This window comes from Mesoplodon mirus, assembly GCF_964341445.2.
Source record: "Mesoplodon mirus genome assembly, chromosome: 12".
Classification (NCBI taxonomy): Eukaryota; Metazoa; Chordata; class Mammalia; order Artiodactyla; family Ziphiidae; genus Mesoplodon; species Mesoplodon mirus.
The window spans coordinates 9,384,660-9,406,987 of record NC_138988.1 but is presented as its reverse complement, the minus strand read 5'-3'; the positions used below and the strand labels follow the sequence as shown (position 1 = coordinate 9,406,987).

Sequence of the window (22,328 nt, the reverse complement as noted above, 5' to 3'; positions counted from 1 at the left end):
CCCCCCTCTCCTGAAAGTTCAACCTAAATACAATTCCTGGAATGCCATAAACAGAATTTCAGGGGGGCAGAACCTCATTAATGAAGGGGCCCCTGCTGAGGGATGGGTTACGAGACCAGGCATCTATAGCAGAATCTTTTTTCTTAATCTTGAAGTCATGTCCGGAGAGATTGCTTCACTAGTGATTTTACCATTTGCATTGAAGAAGCAATCAAAACTATATAAACAGAAATTTAGCTTAAGACATCAGAAGAGAAGAAATCTAGGTGAGAAATGGAAACTGTATCCACGCACTTCTTTAAGAAACCCCCGTCTTGTTCTTGTTAGGTACAGCAAGATTTCTTGTGTGAGTTTCAGAAGCCCTGTTCTTACCTTTGCTCAGTGGGCTGGCGTTACCTACAACAGGCTGCTCTTGGAAATAAAGAAAGCCCTTGGCTCAGTCTCTCAGAACACCTTCCACACGTTGGGGGGAGGCGTGAAACTTGGGGCTAAAACATTCCTTGCTTCCCATCTGGTGCCCTGAGTGCATTGTGCAAAGCCTACTCCTGTCCCACACACCTTGACTCACTGCATATATCTTTACCTGCCCCTATCTGGAAATCGAAAATGGAGAGTAGAAGAAAAGTCAGCTGTGAAGATTAAGTAGTCTTCTGGGAAGCATCCTGCGTGGAAGAAGGTTAGAAATGAGGGTTTGTGGCTGGACACTCTTTAATGCCTTTGCTAGAGTTGTTTTTGGGTCTGTAACATAGTACTCGCTGTGTTCACTGCAGAACACGAGGATGTGAATGGTTCAATCACAGTCACGTTTTTGTCATCGAAGGTGGAGGATCAGTTGTTTTGCTGCTGTCGTTGCTGTTCCTCTGCCAGCCCTTTGGCAGTTTCTCTGGGCATTAACTTTTCCACCCGCGGAGAGGTCAGGGAAGACTATGATGGTGGTTGTCAAAACCATCCATTTCCTCCTTTCTGGAAACGCAAGCGAAACCTTCAGGTGGGGGTAAGAGGACGTAAAAATCATGGCTAGCATGAACTTTGAGATTATTTGTGGCTCTAAACTAAAGTTGAATATGGAAAGAAACAAAGGGGAAAACTCCAGGTTCGTCGCTTTTCCGTGTGCAGATGTGGACGGAACAATTTAGCAGATGGTCTATAAGGTATAGTGAAGTAACAGAGGGATGGGGAATGGTACCCAAGAAAGCGTCGTGAGGGTGTAACATGAAACCATGAAAAGTGCTTAGCGCGGAGCCTGGTGCCCAGGAAGAACACAGTAAGCGCAGGCTGCCTGTTGTACTGTGACAGGGCCGCCCATCTTTCTCTCCACGAGTTGCTAGGTTCACTCAGCCTCACCTCCAAATAGAGGCACAGCAGCATTGAAGGCTTTTTGTCTCAATGCAGAACTTCTGGCTTTCCTTCAATTGGTATTTTTTCTATGGGTTGTCACCCCAAGATTCTATGAATGTGTTCACTGTTAAAAAAAAAAAAAACAAATTTGCATAAAACAGAAACTTATTTTACCATTGACATTCATCTTAAAAGAAAAAGGTATACCCATGAGAGGAAAAAAAGTTATCCAGTAAACCAAGTTATTTGTTTGTTTATTATTATTTTTTAAATAAAGTATGGGAGGGACTGCAGTAGCATTTTAGTAAGGCTTGCCTGGTAACTGCAGCGTTTTTAGAACCCTGCAACATTTTCTAGTGCTCCAGGATATCCACCCTGCTTTCCTTGCATCCTTTTTACCCAGAGTCTAGCAGTTCTGTTAGCACCTATGTATGCCCTGACTCTATTTTCAGAGCTCCTGTGCCATATTCTTTTCCTGTTTTTATTAGTGTGTTTATCATTTGCAGTATACCCAAGCATTAGTATTTGAGTTAATGATATACAGTACTACTCAGGACTTTAGCCTCAAGAAAATTTTAAGTTTGTGGCTTTACATTCAACAAAATATATTTGTGTAATGCAGCATTTAGAGCACAGTCAGCACGCGCATATATAACTTCCAAGGGGTCTTCCCGATGCAAGTAACTGCAATTAATATGTGAAATCAAAACACAAATTATAATTGATCACTCCCATAGAAACATATGGTAAACATTGGGCCAGTTGTTCAAATCTACAGGACCGTTTTGGTAGGTTTTTCAGTTCGCACTAGCAAATATCTTTGGTTTGTTTCCTGCCTATGCCCAGCCTCCTCTTCCTTTTGGTTTTTGTACTGCAGTGGGATTGTTTATATTAATAATTTCAGATCCATTATTTCTTACATTTTCTGTGCCTTTTTTTTCTCCCTGATAGTCTGCTCATGCATTTTAACTAAGGCATATATTCTGAGAAAGCAGTATGTTAAAATGGGCAAAATAAGCAGATCTTTCAAAGAGAGAAGACTTCACCAGCAGAATGAACACTAGAAACTCTGGTCGTGAGAGGGTTTGTGGATTATTCTTGTGTAGTGCACCTGAAAATTTATTCAACATAAGCTTAAAGGAGTGTGCATTTTGAAGATAAATACTGAACTATTTGGGTAAAAATAACATTACATCAGAAAATCGGGAGACTTTAAAAGGAAAACTTCTTTGCATGCTGGAGAAATAAAAAATAATTAATGCTTCAGAGTTCTCCTTATTTTATCTAAATCTCAAACCCTTTCCTGGGAAATGTGATGGAAAGGATGAACTTCATTCAAGAAAATAATATAACAACAACTCAGTTCATCAGAAAGCCTGAAAGAATGAGCTGTTAACCGAGAATTGATAGAAAATGCTTTCTTTTTTTTCTATTTCAATCTACATTGTTAAAAATATTTCTTAAAACTACCCTTTTTTTCCTCACTTTTGGGGGGAAGAAGGTGTACTTACTCTCATCCCTTGAGATGTTATAAAATGGAACATGAATAAGAAGCGTAGTGTTCAAGTAAACCTGGAAAACATTGAGTATCAAGCTGTAGTTAAATGGATAAGCCATTGAGTGTGTCACTTGGAAAAAAAAAAAAAGTAGGGTAATTCTAGGCTTGGCTGACTCACAGCTCGATTGTATTTTCACATCCTTGCCACATTTTTATTCTGCTGTTATTTGTATGCTGGGTAATTGCCTCAGAACTGCAGAATGACTAGAGTAAATGCAGTGTGTGTGTGTGTGTCTGGGTGTGTGTTGTGTGTGTGGGGGTGTGTGTGTTGGGGTGTGTGTGATTGTTTTGATGCAGTTGAGTTCATCTCTCTTTAGGAGCAAATAAACTTTCTCAGGAGTTCCCCAATAAACTTTTTCTGAAAATTTTTATTGAAATATAGTTGATTTGCAATGTTATGTTAGTTTCAGGTATACAGCAAAGTGACTCAGTTACACACACACACACACACACACACACACACACAGACACACACGTATTCTTTTTTAGGTTCTTTTCCATTATAGGTTACAAGATACTGAGAGTAGTTCCCTGTGCTATACAGTAGGTCCTTGTTGTTTATCTATTTTATATACGGTAGTGTGTTATTTGTTAATCCCAAACTCCTAACTTATCCCTCCCCCACCTTTCCCCTTTGGAAACCATAGGTTTGTTACCTATGTCTGCGGATCTCTTTCTGTTTTGTAAGTAAGTTCATTTGTATCATTTTATATGTGTAACCCAATAAACTCTTTTCTTTCATCTCATTATCTAGAACTGTAACCCATGCCTGTTTCTAAATCATCCCTTGCCAAGGAGGAAACTGGATTGGCTTAGACAAATGAGGATAGACTCAGTGAGGCTCAGGAGAGGTCCTGAACCCCTCACTCCTTTGGTGGCTGCCGATACCTGAAGAGAAGAAGATTTCAGTTAGAGGAGGAGGGGTGGGTGCTAGATGAGTAACCAGAGACTCTGACCTTGGCATGCAGTTGCATCTGCAACAGTAGGGGAAATAAAGTTAGCCTTTTTTGTTGTTGTTGTTAACTTGCTAGTTCTGATTTTCTTGATGTAAGGCTACATTTTTCAAGTTCTGGTAACCCCAAAGACAAATGTACCTGTGTTTCTCAGAGTCCTTAATAAGCTAACATACCCTGATGACTCTTCAAGAGAGGGGTAAAACCTATAATGTTTCAAACATAATGAAATATTTCATTATTTAAAATAATGAAATAGTAGTTCCCTGATAAACCTGAGCTGCAATTATTTTTCAAGGCATTCTTTCTGAGATGAATGTCTTTATGGATGCAGGCTAGAAACTGCTCTCCTGAATTACTAGTCTGAACACGTTTCATAGTATATATTTTAGAATGGTAATAGTGCCATCAAGATTGCCTTTTTAAGTACTCTAAAAAATAAGAGAAATTTGTAAAGTAGCAAGGTATAAAATTATTAGAAGATGAATAGCCTTATAACGTAAGTATAGTAAAATGTTAATGTAAGAATCTAGTTGGTGAGGTCACTGTAAAATTCTTTCAAGCTTCCTCTGTATTTAAAATTTTTTTGTGATACAAAGTTGAAAAATAATAAAATAACCACAACAAAACAAAGAATAACTTTTATGTATGCAATCAAAAACCAGAGGAAATACTTAGCAAAGAAAGCCATATTTATAATAGCAAAACTAAGTAAAATACCAAGGCTAACTTTCCATGAAACACTCAAAACCTATGTGAGAAAAAATTTTAAAACACTATTGAAGGAAGCAAAAGTAGCCTTGAACAAATGAAAAGACACATGTGGGAATTCTCACCTTTGTAAAAATTTCTGTTCTGGCTAAGTTGATTTATAAGTACAGCATAAATTCAACATCAAGTATCTTTTTTTCTTTTCTCAAGATAGATTAGTAGTTAATAAAGCTCATTTGAGTAAATAAACAAAAGTCAACATAAAATTTGAAAAAGAAAGAACAATTATGGTGAGAGAGGGGCCAACTCTACCAGTTATTAAAATATGTTATAAAGAGTTTATAATTGAAGCTGTACTGTTGGCCCACGAATAGACAAACTAAACAGTGAAACAAATTTTAAAAATCCAGAAATAGATCTAATTATGCATGGAAAATTTAATATATAATAAAGGAAGCACTTCAGTGAGAGAAGATGAACTGGCATATAACTAGGAAGCTATATGGAAAAAGCTATATTTTGATTCTTCATACTGCATACCAGAATGTATTCCAAGTGGATGAAATATCTAAGTTTAAAAAATAAAATTATACAAGAAGAAAACGCGGATGGAATATTCTGTAGCCTGGGGCGGGAGCATTTTTTCAAACCATGATTGAAAATCCAGAAGCAATAAGAAGAAAATAAATTGATACTTTTTTTTAGAAAAACATCTTTTAATCTAATATAATTTTATTTGGAAAATACCTAAAGTGAGTAAAAGAAAAATAACAAACTAGGAAAAATATTTGCAACTTAATCTCAAATAATTAATATGCTTAATTAATAAAAAGCTTTTAAAAAGAGAAGAAAATGACCAAATTTTTATAAAAACAGTTTGCAGAAAAGAAATACAGTAGCTTTTAACTATATGCAAAGATGTTCAACCTCCCCTATAGTAAGAAAAATGCAAATAAAAATAGACTGTGGTAGCATTTCTCACCTAGCTGACTGACGGAAATCCAAGTTTGAGGACATACATGGCTGTCAAAGTTGTTGGGAAATGAACACTCTCTCTCTTTGCTGGTGGGAGAACAAAATGGTACAAACCCATTAGAGGGGAAATGGCCAATATGTAGCAAAAACACATACAAATTGACTCTTGAACAAAGCAATCCTGTTTCTCAGAATAGATCACCAAAATATTCCGGTAAGAATTGAAAAACACATATATGCCAAGGCTGCTCATTACACTACATTTTTACACTGTTGGTTAGACATTTATTCTAAGAATGTTATTTGTGTATTATGGAATCAAGCAAATAAATAGTTATAATGCTGTCATTAAGAACCAGGATTTTCCTCACGAAAAAAAAAAAAAAAATGAGGTAGAGGTGTAGGAGTCGAGTTAAGTAAAAATCCTGTAGTCCAGAATTTGAATTCAAAGTAGCAGTATGGATTCATGATGGATTTTATCTTTTTCAAAAAAGATTCCTGCTCTAGACACACTGAAAAGGCCTAGACCCAATGAAGAGCAGTGAGCACCAGGTTGATTGGTACTTGAATGAGATACATACAAAACAAAGAACTGTCTGCCATTTGAGGTATTAATATGTGCTCTGAAAAGGAAAAAAAACCATGAATTCAAGCAATTTGGGGAAATTCTGAACTTCCTTCTTGGAAATTATACTTTATGTATATATTAAATACTCTGAAACAGTCTCTCAGTAAAGAAACCTAATAACATTTAACACAGTGGCTGTTGGGGACACTTTGTTTTGCAGGAAAAGGGACAGGGGTTGTAGAATCCCTACTGTTTCTTTCCTACACAAATGTGTCTAGAAAACAATCTGGGAAATGTTGCTGCGAAAGTGAAATTCAATCTGTGGTTAATTATTTGTCATAGAGGGACAAGAGGTCTAAAGAGAGTTCCTGGTATTACCATGTACTTAACAAACGCCTAATTTAATACAAGTATTGTTCAGAATCTACCAGATATTAAATGCTGTGTTCAGTGCTGGGGATATAAGGAAAAAAAGAAAGAAAAGGAAAGTCTAGTAGAGCATTAAAATATAGTGATTTTATTAATTTTATAATAAAGATTTGAAATGTTTTATGAAAATCTTTAATTCTGATCAAGAAGCTAAGTGTAAGCAACTGCTGGATTGTGCCACGGGGACAGAATTAAGTTATGACGGGCAAAAGCAAGGAGGGATATTTCTGGCAAAACAAGGGGCATGACCGAAGATAATTAACGTTAGAGCTGATGATGTTTATGGGAAAAATAGCCATACTTGTCTGGAGCAAAATATATACATGTTTTAAATTCTAGGAAAAGGGTGAGGTAGGACCCATGAAGTGAGAGAAATGTTGGTTTGGGGTTCTGATAAACCTGAGCTGTCATCTGCTCTTCCTATACATGACCTTCGGAAGGTGATTTAATTTCTGTAAGGCTCGGCTTTCCCATCTGTGTAATGAGGACTAATAATATTTAACTGACAAAGTGAGGATGAAATAAAAATCATGTATATAAGGCTTCCAAGACAGTGGAGGACACTTCATCACTGCCGGTTCTTACTGTTAGGCAGATAGGAACAAAATGATGAACACCCTCTGTTGTCAGGGGAAAGGCTTTGGATTTCATCTTGCGGGCAGTAGAGAACCACTGAAGAATTCTGAGCACGGAGGTGAAGTGATTAGCTCTGTGGTTTGGAAAAATGAACATGGAGGAATCACTAGATGAAGAGAGACACCTAGCACTGTGTCCTGATGGGAGATGAGAAAAGCATAAATAGGGCATCGGTAGTGTGGCCAAAACTGTTCACTGTTTCAGGTGAGGTTTTGGCTATTCATTAGATATATGTACGTGGGAGGGTGGAGTAAGAGACAGGAAAGAATGAAAAAATGACATCAGGGTTTCCAGCCTGAGCATCAGAGTCGCCAGTAATACGCACAATTGAGACAGGCAACCCAGGAAGTAGAGCAGGTATATAGAAGAAGGTAGTGAGTGCAGGGGTGGTATTTCATTAGTTTTCTCTCATTTTCTTTTGGCCTCTCACCTTTCTAGACTAAGTGAGCTTTGAAGATTTGCACGTGGCAGCCCAGCTTCTAATAGCAGCGATCCCTTGGTTCTGTGGGGCCACTATATTTTGAATAGTGTGTTGGCTTATTACAAGGGCTTTTATTGTGATCCTTTGAAGTGCTGCTTCTGAAATGTATCTAATACATCAGAAAGGTTAGTGTAATGTGCTCCAAAGTCAAATACCAAAAACTATCAAAGCAACCGAACATGGTAGCCAAACATGGATATGTGGCTTGCGCGACTGTACTCCTCAAAGCATTGTTTTCTTTAAGCATATTTGAAAGTACATGCAAATTGAGACATTCTACTCAACACCAATGTTTGTGTGTGTTTCTTGTTTTAATGTGCAGGACAGGAGAGAATTGGAAAAGATTCCACCTATGAGCAGGAGGGTAAAGTTCAGTTCGTGATTGACGCAGTGTACGCAATGGCCCATGCCCTTCACCACATGAACAAGGATCTCTGTGCTGACTACCGGGGCGTCTGTCCAGAGATGGAGCAAGCTGGGGGCAAGAAGTTGTTGAAGTATATCCGCAATGTGAATTTCAATGGTGAGTCTCCATGTTTTCTTTTTTCCGGCTGACATGGGGCCTTTATGTTGTAGAAAAGAACATCTAGAGAATGCCACACAACCCTAGTATGTCTAAAATACTATATATAAAAATGACAGTTGCTCATAACGACAACATTGAAGCACTGAAAGATAACAAGTTACAATACTTTCTGAATCCGAGAAGTCAAATTATGCCCAGTATGGTGTTAATGTCCTTGTATACATCAAAATTCTAATATTCTGACATACGGTAAACGAGATAACCAGAATATCCAATGATGTAACTTTGGGTGATACAGAACTTGGTGATATCCAAGTCTTTTGGCAATACAGCAACCTATTCATACTCATCCGGTATATGTCCACACAGATATTTCAGAGTTCCAATTTCTTGGTCAAGTGATGTGTTTTGCTTGAGTTCATTAAAAATATTTAGATGTCTCAATTCCAGTCTCTTTTGGAATCCTAAGTGTTGACATTATGTGTTTCATAAGTTAAGTAGTCAGATTGCAATTTACTCTTGAGTATGTGGATTATAGCATTTCAAATAATTGAATCAATTATATGAATGAGTAGTGAGTGAGCAAATGAATAAATAAATTTGGGGGGGTGGTTATGGTTTGCCCTCTCCTTCTTAAAATAGAAGGACTTTTGCCAAGTTTTTTCCTGGTGAATGTAAGCAGGAATAGGAGGGGATAAGAGGAAAAGGAAGGGACAGTTGCTCTAGGTACTCAAGTTAATGGAAGTAATGGTTGTAATTTTCCACACCAACCACATGTCACATTACACATTTATTTCTCAAAGAATAAAACTTGGGCAGAAAGTAATTGGTTACCTAAAATAAATGGGTAGAGGTGAGTGGGAAATATAACAGGAGATTTATTTTAGGAATTGGCTGACACTGTTATAGAGACTGACATGCCCCATGATCTGCCATCTATAAGCTGGAGAATCATAGAAGCAGCGGTGTAATTCAGTCCGGGTGTACAGGCCTTGGGATCAGAGGGTTGGTGGTGTAAGTCTTGATCTGTTTCTGAAAGCCAGAGAACTAGGAACTCCAGTGTCTGAGAGCAGGAGAAAACGGGTGTCTCTACTCAAGCAGAGAGAGTGAATTTGCCCTTCTTCTGCCTTTGGTTCTGTTCAGGCTTTCTAGGGCTTGGATGATGCCTGCCCACATTGGGGAAGGTCACCTGCTTTATCCAGTTCAACGATTCAGCAATTCTTTATTCAGTTCAACAGTTCTTCCAGGAACATACTCATAAACACAGAAATAAAGTTTTGCCAGCTATCAGGGGCCCTAGTCAAGCTGACACATAGAATTAACCATCCTGAATGTCAATTATTTCTCAATTAAAAAATAACCATTGCACGGGGTAATACAAAATTTAATACAGTAATAAACCTAACTAAATTACATATGAATAACATAACCACAATGAAGGGAGTGAGGAAGAAAGATAAAGAGTGCAAATAATTTTGGAAGACAATATTTGACTATAAACTCTAAGACTGAAGACATGAATAACTGTACAGAGATATTTCACAATCCCTAGGAACTTAGTATGTTTTTTTTCCCCACAATTCTGAAGATTTATGTCCATAAGAGGACTGAGATTTAATAAAAGATATTGTGGATAATGAGAGTCAGAGGAAGAAATTACTAATAAGGATGGGAGAAAGGTAAAATAACACTTGTTGTGTTGGATTAGAACAGAAGATACCAGCATGGGCTCATGGCTTTTAATATACATGCAGATGGGGAGGTGGCAGGGAGATGGATATGGGTATGTTTGTGTGTGTACAAACCTCTACTGTCTAGTTCTGTCCACTGAGAGGGCCTAGGAGCCATGACACCCTGGCAGAAATGACTGCACTTGCACCCTCGCGTTATTTATAAATACCATTCTCCAGTGAAAAGAACTAGGGCTCCCTAGTGAAACTCTCAGTTCAGGGGCCAGAGCAGGGCAAGTAGAAGGTGAATTTGAAACCATGTTGTGCCACAAAGCAAGAAAGCGCTCAAAAACTGATGGGACCACGTCGAAGGGGCAAAGGAACCAACTTAAAGAAGATCCCACTGGCTAATTCTAGGCCAACAGTGGGTTAAGCTCATAGAATATAGTAAATATCAATGAGTCCATACTAATAAATAAATAATTGAATTGGATACATAAACGCAAGAGAAGGGACAGCACGATGGAGTGAGGCAAAGATGGAAATACAGAACTCACCATTTTACAAAGACCTCAGTAATAACTTTCAGGTAAGAATCGTCAATGGATGCTAAAATTATTGGGCTAAAAGTAGGATGAGAAATAAGATACGTGCATAGCCTCAAAGTGTCCTTCATCGTGGAACACATTAATTACAAAGGGGAAAAGAGCAGCTTTGAAGTGGAGAAACCTGGAAGACAGCACTTAACCAAGTTGTCAAGGTTAGTGTCACCAGTAATGAGACTTAACAACATCACATGCTACTAATTATTAGAGAAACGCAAATCAAAACTACAGTGAGGCACCACTTCACGCCAGTCAGAATGGCTGTTATCAAAAAGTTTACAAATAATAAACACTGGAGAGGGTGTGGAGGAAAGGGAACCCTTCTACCCTGTTGTTAGGAATGCAAATTAGTGCAGCCACTATGGAGAACAGTATGACGTTTCCTTAAAAAACTAAAAATAGAGCTACTATATCCCACTCCTGGGTGTATATCTGGAGAAAACCATAATTCAAAAAGATACATGCACCTCTGTGTACACAGCAGCACTATTTATAATAGCCAAGGCATGGAAGTAACCTAAATGTCCATCGACAGATGAATGAATAAAGAAGATGTAGTTGGGAATTCCCTGGCAGTCCAGTGGTGAGGACTCTGTGCTTCCACCTCAGAGGGCATGGGTTCGATCCCTGGTCCGGGAACTAATATCCCACATGCCATGCAGTGCAGCCAAAAGAAAAAAAAGAAGATGATGATGATGATGTGGTATATGTATGTATACAATAGAATACATAAAAAAGAATGAAATAATGCCATTTGCAGCAACATGGATGGACCTAGAGATTATCATAGTAAGTGAAGTGAGCCAGACAAAGACAAATATCATATGATATCGCTTATATATGGAATCTTAAAAAATGATACATATGAACTTATTTACAAAACAGACTTACAGACTTCGAAAACAAACTTACAGTTATCAAAAGGGAAAGGTGGTGGGGAGGGATAAATTAGGAATTTGGGAGAAACATATACATACTACTAGATATAAAGTAGCTGAACAACAAGGACCTACTGTATAGCACAGGGAATTTTACTCAATATTTCGTAATAACCTACATGGGAAAAGAATCTGAAAAGTGTCGTGTGTGTGTGTGTGTGTGTGTGTGTGTGTGTATACTGAAAAGTGATTCACTGAATCACTTTGCTGTATGCCGGAAACTAACAAATAGTAAATCAACTCTACTTCAATAAAACATTAATTAATTTTTTAAAAAAGATAACCCTGGGAAGGTTACAGCATCACTTCTGAGGTCTTATTGCCAAAAATACATGACCTCCATCTAATGTTAACAAACACCAGACATCAGAACTGAAAGTCATTTTACAAAATAACTGGCTAGTACTCTTCAAAAAGTGTTGAGGTCATGAGAACGACCGATGGAGGAATTGTTCCAGACTAGAAGAAACTAAGGAGACATTACTATTAAATGCAATGTGGGAGCATTGATTGATCTTAAACCAGAAAAAGGATATGAATGGGACAGTGGAGGAATTTTAATAACATTTGCGCATTAGTTTTAAATAGCATTACATCAATGTTAATTTCCTGGTTTAGATAATTATGTTATGGTTTAAAAAATCTTGCTTCTCTGCTTGTAAATAATAATCGACTTAAACCCACAATATTGTATCAGTCATTCAGGAGTTACCTAGTATCTGGGTGAAGAAGAACCATATCTGATTTTGGAACCAACAGTTTCCGAGCTAAGATGGAGACAAAAATAACTATAAATACAACCAGAAAAATAGTTCGACTACAAATTATCTTTTTTTCGTAGTTTCTTCCTTATCTTACAGAATCTCCTAAAATATATAACAAATTTTCCCAGAAAAAGCACACATAAATTTCATTACATATCCTGGGGTCAGTTTCTGGGCTTTGTATGCTGGTCCATAGATAAGCAACACAATTCTTTGGCCAGTAACAAAGAAGAGTCATTTTGAGAATATTTTTGGTGATTCTCATCTGATTCTTCTTCTAGATAACACTTGCAGACTTTGGTTAAGACGGGCTTACCACTGACGAGCCAGAGATGCTGAGCTTCTGATTGGACACAGGCCCTAAGTTTATCAAATGATTATATGTGCCAGAAACTGTCCTAAGTACTTTTTGTGTATTGGCTTCTTTAATATTCATAATACTAAATGGCTTAGATACTGTTCTTTTCCTTCTTTTTTTTTTTAGCAGATAAAGAAACTGATTCACAGAGAAAGTAAGAATCATGATGTCTAAAGCCACACAGTTACATATTGATGACGCTGTAACTGGTACCTAGGGTACCCAACCCCATGGCCTGCTCTCTTGACTTTTATTAAGTGTCTGAGAGAAAGGGCTTATTACAGCATTCCTGCTGTTCCATCTTGGAACACAGGTTCTGTGGGAGCTCACAGGCAGGGCCAAATCCGTTCCCTCTCTTTGTCATCATTGTAGTCATGCTCTATTGTCAACATAATCTCCTTTTCTCTAAGGGTATTCTTTCTGCCGTATGGACAGACAGGCAGGAGACTCCCAGGGCCGTGTGACATTCATTAATGTTGGGACTCAACAGTTTTGTGAAGCAGAAAAAAAAAAAAAAAAAAAAAAAACCGGTGTTAGATTTAGTTAAGTGGCTTTCATGTCGCTTTAAGTGAGCAACTATTAGGGTGAAAAGAAGCTTGAAATTTTTTTACTCATTCAATTTCCTGACTTTTAGATAAAGGAATCACATTTTAGAGAGAAGAAAATATTTGTCCAACCACAGCTAGCAAATGACAGAGACAGACCTAGAACTCAGGTTTCTTTCTAGTCCATTGTGAAAAATGTAGCCTCTCTTCTGCATGTTTTAGAAAAATCTTGATGTTTCTTGGTCTCAGTAAGCTTAATCGTGCTCTTCTGTTACTTCAGAACAGAATTTTCCATACCCCTGGGAGCTCTGTTCCAGACCAGTAGTGTACAGTTTAATAACTCCGACCTTCACATTTATGAAAGCGTCAATTTAGGAAGTGATAATAGAATGCTCTAAAAGTATTGCTACATCTTCAGCCATCACTTAACCTCCCCTTGTGCACCAACAGAAAAGATGGCTAATTATGTCATCCCAAATGAATGCAATGTCCTTAGCCTAAATTTGAGTTATCTTGATGTTGGATGTTGGCCCATCCAACCAGATGTCAATATTTGTCAATTTAACAAATTTGTTGTCTTGGATACACAACCTTAGAGAATTGTTATATAGTGAAGTCTTTTAATGTGAAGCCTGTCTGTACCTAGATTTACTCCTTTCCAGAAAACAAATTGGGTTGGGGTATATTTTATAAAGATGGCATATCTTATGTGGTCTTCTTGAAACAAGAAGTTAGCTTTTCTTCATCGAGGGTGAGATGTGTATTCCCCCCACCTTGAGTCTGAGTGGGCCTGTGGCTAACACAGAAGTGGCACTATGTGACTTCTGTGGTACAAAATGCCATAGGGCTTCCTCATGGTTCTCTTGTGACTTCTGTATTACGAACACAGCTACCACATTAGGAGGAAGCCAAGAAGCCAAGGGTCAGGCTGCATGTGGGTGCTCCAACCATAGCCCCAGCTGATGTGAGTGGACCAGAGAGGCACTGTTTCTGCCAAGCCCTGCCCAAATTACAAAATACAGATTGTCTTTTTTTTTTTTTTTTTTTGAGTGCCACGTTTTAGGATAGTTGGTTGAGCAGCAAAAGGTAACTGGAACACGAATCAAGGTAGCCTTTCTGGAATCTGTGTATGGGGTAGTAAGAAGAGAAGAGAAAACCTGTCAGGTCAGTACTTTGATGCTGAAGACTGTTTTGTCATCAGAGCATCGTATATCTCCAATCCTTCTTGATCCAGGAAAAAGAAAAGGAATTTCACTCAGATACTCTCATCTGGGAAGGAGATTTCCTACTTGAGTGCCTTCTCTCAGCCATCCTCTCCTCTGAGTATCCCATCTGGTCAAGTGGCCCTGTTTCCTTGACTTTAGGACACTTGTGTTCCAGCCCTGATACATTGTGGAGGTTCCTGCAGAGGATCGCTTCTCCTTTGATAACTTATTTATTTTCTCTGGATTTGTTTGACCCTTATTATTATCATTATTTTTTTTTGATATAGAGTTCATTGAACACAATCCCTCTTTTTCTCTTTCAAGAAGTTCAGGGGGTGATGTTGAAAAGGAGTTGTGTGGGAAAAAAAGAACTACCTGAAAAATGCCAGTTGCATTGTAGAATCCATCAAAAAGGTCAGAGCCACACCATACATTGTTACACATCACTTAGGTAATGTATTCAGCTCTTCTGCCTTATTTTTTCTAAGCATGAACTTTAATGAGAATGGAAAGGGCAGCACAAGAATCATTTTTCCTCGCAAGGATTGTAAGGAGAGAGAGAGAGAGAGAGATGAGGCAGTATGTACCTTTCTGATGAATATTTACCTGGTGGGCTGAGATCCTTTGGAGCCCCAGGCCTCTGATATTCTTCCTCCATCCTCTCAAAGACTCTGAAAAGCTCACGTCCTATTACTTAATGACTAGAAGCTGTAGAATTATAGCAAAGCACAACATGAATCCTAGTATCCAATGTGAAAGAAAAGAGAGGTGAGTATCTGAATATTAATGTCTTCCTGAAAAATAATAAGAACCACTTCTGTTGATTCCTCTACAGAGAGGGCTTAAAGGGGTGTCTTTGTGGACCATGGGGATAGTGTCTAGGTGAAACAGAGAAGAAACAAATTGAAATGGTGCCCTTGGCCACACACAGATTCAGCCACAGATTCAAGTTCGTAGGATGAAATCAGCGTTGCTCATAGATGAATGACCATTCCCAGAGTGGATTCTAGCCTGCTGTTTGAAAAATTTTAAAAATGTTTACACCAATGGAGAAATGTAAATTAAATACCAGTTAGGAGAGACTCCTTTGATGCATTGGAAAGCATTATTGGTCTGGGGGTCTGACGGCATGCGTCAGGGTCTGGTCCTGAGATATTAGCAAAGAAAACAATAATAAAAGTGAAACCTATAAAAAAAAATCATGGCCATCTATTGAGCATTTATTATGTAAGGCATGGGACTAAGCACCTTGTGTACATTGTTACATTTAATTCTTACTAATCCTATGACAATGGTATTAGTGACACTCAGAAGTAGAGGAAGACTGAATAATTTGATACAGGTCACACATATAGGAAGTGGTAGACCTGGAATTTAAACCCTTTCTAGGGGATTCCAGAGCCAGTTATTGTGCACTATTCAAATTTAATGAGTGGAGTGGGCCTGAGGCAAATGATTGCCCTCTCTGAACCTAAGTATACTTCCTCACCTGTAAAATTAGGGAGCTGATTGCTCTGTGTCCTCCAGGTTTGTATTAGTTTCCTATTGCTGCCATTAAAAGATTGCCATATATTTGCTAGCTTAAACAACACACATTTATTATCTTATAGTTCTGTAGTTTGGAAGTCTGATACAGGTCTCTCTGAGCTTTAGTTAAGGTGAAGACAGGGCTGGTTCCTTTTAGAGGCTCTGGGGGAGTATCTGCTCCCTTGCTTTTTCTAGCTTCTAAAGGCCACCTGCACTTCCGGGGCTCAGGACTGCTTCCTTGCATCACCCTAGCCTCTTGTTTTCATCCTCACATCTTCTCCTTCCTCCTTTGACTCCTGCTACCTCTTGTAAGGGCCATTGTGATTACACTGGGCCCACCTACATTATCCAGGATAATCTCTCTCATCTCATGACCCTTCATTTAATCATACCTGCAAAATCTCTTTGCCAAGCGTGATGACATTCACAGGTTCTGGGGGTTAGGACTTAGACCTACCTGGGGAACCATTCTGCAACCTACCACAAGCTCTGATTTTTTTTTTTTTAATAGGCAGAAGTGTCATAAAAGTCTGTGTCTGACACTTGTAAGATAGTGTGGAGTTCCTTTCAGCTGCCCCTGTATCCTGCCTACATGCTGGACCCTCTCTTCCAGCAGGGGTAACTTTCAGCCCAGGATTGCAACTTCATATGCCTCTTGTCACCCAATGTATTGTTTTTTTAACTTCGTTCTTGTGTTGAGTGATTGTGTGGGATCACTGTCAGTGTCATGCCTGCTTCCTTAGTGTAGACACCCTTTTTTACTGTTTCAAGCGTTCTCTCTCCTGTCCGGTTAACGTGCCTTAGTTCTTCTTTCATCCATGTCATCAATGCAAATACTACCTTGGCCCAAATTCTGCAGAAGCTAATGACTACTAGCCACATGCAGAGTTCTGCCACCATTAGAATCTGACATTTTTGTTGTTGTTGTCGTTGTTTGGTTTTTTTGCGGCACGCGGGCCTCTCACTGTTGCGGCCTCTCCCGTTGCGGAGCACAGGCTCCGGACGCGCAGGCTCAGCAGTCATGGCTCATGGGCCCAGCCGCTCCACGGCATGTGGGATCCTCCCGGACTGGGGCACGAACCCATGTCCCCTGAATCGGCAGGCAGACTCTCAACCACTGCGTCACCAGGGAAGCCCAAGATAGACATTTTAAATAAGACCCAAATAGAAAATTGAGAAAGAATCCATTGTTTATTAAGCATTCACCAGGCAAACTGCTAAGCATTTAAGACTGGTTATCGTTTAAAGCAAATTAGAAATAATGAGCCAAAAATATTTTTAAAATGCAGTGAGTATTCAACGATGTATGTAAGTGAACTTTTGAGCTTGTTTTTTGATTCTCTTGTATTTCATTTTTAAAATGTATTATTTCTTGAAGTGATTCTTTATTGACGACAATTTAGTGTTTGATGGACACTAAAATAATAATAACAGCAACAACAAAGCTTAATATCTTCTCTTGAAAGTAATGCATTTGATTGTTATTCCTTAAAAGAGAGGACAAAGTATAATAAAATATTTTAAGATATTAAAAAACTGAGCTGTTCAAAGGGGGAAGCAGGTTGTCTTCCCACCTTTCATAATTAGCATTCACAGACCATTGTGATGACTTGCCTAGGAATTTCAGGGGGCATCTTGGGGGGAACCTATTAAACAGCAAGGCTACCTCCTAGCTACCTTGTTCATCACCAGGTCTCCAGACCATTACCCAGGGAGCAAGAGATAGAAGGAAACTCGTTTAACTCTAAAATCTGTCTTTGTCTTGTCTTCACCAGGCAGCGCAGGCACCCCAGTCATGTTTAACAAGAATGGGGATGCCCCTGGGCGTTACGACATCTTCCAGTACCAGACCACAAACACCACCAACCCTGGTTACCGCCTGATCGGACAGTGGACAGATGAACTGCAGCTCAATGTGAGTTTTGCTTGTTCCTCTTCCTTTGCTTTTGTGATGAATGAACAGACTCTTCATATGCTCCCTGAGGCAGCCGTTTCTTGTCTGTATGTTTGTGAGCATCCACAAGTGAACATACAACTTGTTACGGGCGTCGGCAGGGACTGATGACCATAATAATACAGCAATGATAGCAATGATGCTGGCGCAGATCGGATGTGTGTGTGGTTCACGCCTGACGTTATATTCAGCAACGATGTGAATCATCTCGTTTAATCTGAGGCTCTCATTGCTTTACAGACAAGTTACCAGCTAAGACTTTAATACTTTGAGGAGATCTTAATCTTGGTCAAATTATTTTTCCCTTCTGTCCTTCATTCCTTCCTTATTTGCTGGTGTTCTTTTGGTTTTTTTGTTTTGTTTTGGTTTTTACTGAGTCACTTTGGCTTATACTGAGAATCTCTGGGTAACATCAGTGTTAATTTCCATAACCACGCCTTCTTCCTGTAAAGCATGACCTTGAGTGAGCAAGCACTTCCTTGTGCAAGGTTATGTCAAAGTTCACTAGCCAGAGCCCATTAGGAAGTCATCTGTAGTCAAACACAGTTAGGTTTCTTTAACTTGCTGCATGAAAAACAAGCTCCTGCCACCAAAGTTTCTTCAGGATGTAGGAGTTCAGATGGGATTCACTGTAGAATTTGGGCTGAGCTGGGCGTTTCTAAGAAGGTTTTAGGAAGCAGGGATCAGTTTTGGGTTAGGTCATCTCAGGAAGTAGAGACAATTTGATAACTCAGTGTCTTGGTGATTTTGATCTAGAAGGTGGGACGACAAAAGCTGGGCAAGAATTGTCACTAACAAAAAAACAGTAGACACTTATGTGAACTGGAAAAGGGAGATGTTTAGTTACTTTTGTGGTTGCAGAGCATCCTTGTTTGTGTCTAATTTCACACATGATGGCAGAGTGACCTTGTTTTGTCTTGTTCCACCATCATAATGGAATGGCCTTGTGTGATTATCATTTACATTCCCCTGAAGCGGTTCTGTTTGGAATATGCCTGCCTAGGTGTTAGGTGACAGCTTTCCAACCACCTTTTTAAGTTTTTTTTTTTGGTCACTTTTTTAATATTTCAGGTTCAACATTCAATAATGTGCTTCTAATAATACTTACAATGCCCTATTTGAAATTAATGATTAGTTTAAGTGAATGTACCCAGTCTTCCCAAGGAATAAAGAACACATGGGCTAGGGTCCCTCCACCCTGGCTGGGCCCAGCACAGATAGAGCTCAGCACACCATGCATCCCCTGCTTTTCTTCCCCTCCTGGGAGGGAACTTAAATAGGCCAGGCCTGAGCCTGGTGGCTGAGGTCCTGGAGCCTGGGGGTGATGGCAGAAGTCAGAGCAGCAGGGGTGCTGCAGGGCCTCTTCTGCTGAGATGTGCTGGACCGTTTACACTTCAAGAAGTTCTACAGCAGGTCCTTTGATGTGGCATCAAGCTTGAGTATGACATTCACCGGGGATATTGTGGACAGGTATATTGGGTAAGGCTTATAAATCAGGTAGGGCTCGCCAAGGTCCACAAATCTACTTTGAAATAGTAATATACACAAACACGATTTCCTTGTGTCCAGCAGGGCCCTGCATTATTATGCGTTCTCCAGAGAACCAGAACCAATAAGATAGATAGATAGATAGATAGATAGATAGATAATAAGAAATTGGCTCACAATTCTTATGAAGGCTGAGAAGTCCCAAGATCTGCACTTGGCAAGCTGGAGACCCAGGAGAGTTAATGGTGTAAGCTCCAGTCTGAGTGTGAAGGTAGCAGAAGACTGATGTCCCAGCTCAAAGATAGGCAGAGAGAAAGAGGATTCTCTCATATTCAGACTTTAATTCTGCTCAGCCCCTCAGATTATCTGAGGCACACATACACTGGTGAGTAACTGCTTTACTCAGTCACCAATTCACATGTGTATCTCATCCAGAAACTCCCTCACAGACAGACCCTGTATAACGTATAACCAAATACTGGGGCACCCCCGTGGCCTCATCAAGTTGACACATACAAAGAACCATCACAGGCCCTATCCCAGAAAAGTCCTTCTAATGCCTCTTCCAAACCTGGAAATTATGCCATTAGCCTTTATTGGTGTACACCTTAGGAGGCACTTTGGAAATGATTGAGATCAGGGCTTTTTGAGAGCAGAATGCAAAATTGATGTCTTGGGGGCAGTAGAGCTTGGGTCGTGATTTTTAGAAGAAAGGATTGTGCATAAAGGGGGGGGTTGATGTAGCCATGACAGGACGTTTACCTCCTTTGTACATTGTCCTGCGTGGCTCTGCTTGTATCTGTCCTGTTCTTTCTCTCTCAAGGTCCGCCATCCCAGTGAGCTGACAGGAAGATTATTCTGTTTGGTTTGTATTTTAAGCTTTATATGAATTGTATCTTATTAGCCATTCAACAAGTAGGTTTTTTTGTTTGTTTGTTTGAAAGCACCTGTCATGTGATAAGCATTGTGGGAGGCAGTATGTACACAGTGGAAATCGAAATAAACATGGTCCCTGTTTGCACATAGTTGAACATCTAGGGCAGAGTTACATGGTAAACAAGAGATACGTGTGTGGAAATTCCCAAGTGTGGTAAGAGGCAGGCTGGGAGAAGGAATAATGGAGGTGGAGAGGGGCCTACTGGATGAGGAGCAGATGATGGGGGGAGAACGAGTGATCCACGGAGCAGGTCAGGAGGCAGACACTGCCGTGGTATAGCTAAGGGAGGGGACGGGGAGGAGAAGTTAGGGCAGTAGGTAAGAGCCAGAGCAGGCAGTCCCTTGTAGGCCATGGTAAATATTTCTAAAATTTTATTCTGAGTGCATTTCAAAGCCACAGAGAAGTATTAAGCAAGGGAGTGACTGGATCAGAATTAGGAATAAAAATTATTTTGTGTGCTGAGAAGGTAATGAATAGCAAAGGGCAAGCATGGGAGTGGCAAGACCAATTAAGAGTGCACTGCAGTTGTCGAGCTAAAACACAATGGCTTAGTGAGGGGTTCTCAAACGTCAGTGTGCAACATAGCCGTCTGGAAGGCTTGTGAAAACACATATTGCTGGGCCCACCCCCAGAGTCTCTGATTCAGAACATCTGGGAGTGGAAGGAGGCCCAAATATTTGCCTTTCTAAGGAGTCCCTGTGTTATGCTGATGGTATTTACTTTGAGAACCACTGGCTTAGAGAGTGTGGTAATAGTGGAGATGTAATGAAATGAGTGGAAACACACACACACACACACATATATATATGTGTGTGTGTGTGTGTGTATATATGTATATGTAAATCTATAATTACATATATATCTTATAGGAAGAATAACACAATTTAGTGATGGATTCAGTACTGGGATTAAAGGGAAAATAATACTGGGTTTGAAGGAAAAATAATCCAGAGTGAATCCCACATTTATAGGTTGAGGCCATTTGGATACTATAACAAGAGATTAGGGAGACCCCTGGGAATGGGAGGAGAAAAATTGAGAATCCCAGTTGAGTCTTCCCAAATATATGAAAGCCTAATGAAACGGATATAAATCTGAAGCTCAGAAAAGAGTTTCAGGTCATAGTTATTAAAAAAAAATGTAAGTTGTTAATCTATAACTGGCCTTGAAATCCATTAGAGAAAGAGAGAGAGAGAAACTGTAATAGCAGAGAACCCAAGGCCTTGAAAAACCTCATAGAAAATGACACAGTTCCAGTCCAACTACTCTAAACAGCACCCAATTTAAAAGATTCTGTTTCATTTGCCTGGCAAGTTGGGCTGACCATAAATACTTTGGACTTTTGTTTTTGTTTATGGAAGCTAGACCAGGGATGTATGCTTGACTTAGCACTGAATAGGAACATTTCTGATTCTACTTTGTCATGCTGAGAGTGGTATGGCAGGAAGAGCAGACAGGACCACGGAGTCCTCAGCTGAACCCAGTAATTGATGCTCAGGATAGCATGCACCTTAAAGGTACAAATGGCTGAGCCAGGAACAGGGACAATTTTAGACCCGTGAAGGGCTGGGTTAATTCAGAGGGTGGCCCCTGTGATAAGTGGCCTTGGAAAGAGGTTACCATGTTAATGCCTTTTATGGGCTCCTTAAGATACTGTAAAGTCCAATTTGAATCACTAAGAGAAAACTAAAATGGAGGTAAATGCAGTGCTCAGAGGGCACTCCACCCTTCTCACTGAAGACCTGGGCCATAGCCCATAGCCTATCCAGTGGTTGGTATCCTGTCCCTCCAGCATCACCGTGCTCAAGATATTACTTTTGCTCTAATTATTCTGATTCACTTAAAAGTTCTGTGAGAGTGAATTTGGGGGAAGCTTAGTTTTGTAGGTTTGCTTTCTCCTAGTCAACGAAATAAAACAAAGTATGTCACGTAACAAGGGTACTTCTCATTTACAGACTTGGGGGTACTCTTTCAATCCCCAGTTAGATCATCTCTAGCAAATGGAATTTTCTGGAGAGCTTTCTCTGTTGTCAGTAATTGCAAATGAGTTTCTTAGGTAAGAAGTCAAGGTTTTAGAGTCTTATAATCCCAGGGCTATAGACCAGACTGCTTGCCATTCTGTACCCTATCCTCTGGAATTTAGATGCCTAGGAGTGCACTGT

General features: G+C 39.5%; 1 protein-coding gene across 1 annotated transcript in view; it reads left to right on the top strand.

The window, feature by feature from the left end:
- GRM7 (glutamate metabotropic receptor 7) overlaps nt 1-22,328 on the top strand; it is a gene marked incomplete at its 3' end in the record, with an annotated part of 816,540 nt that overhangs the window by 517,002 nt on the left and 277,210 nt on the right. The window contains exons 6-7 of the mRNA XM_082638105.1: nt 7,972-8,172; nt 17,563-17,702. Coding sequence (XP_082494231.1) covers nt 7,972-8,172; nt 17,563-17,702 — 341 coding nt within the window. The remainder of the gene's footprint in view (nt 1-7,971; nt 8,173-17,562; nt 17,703-22,328) is intronic.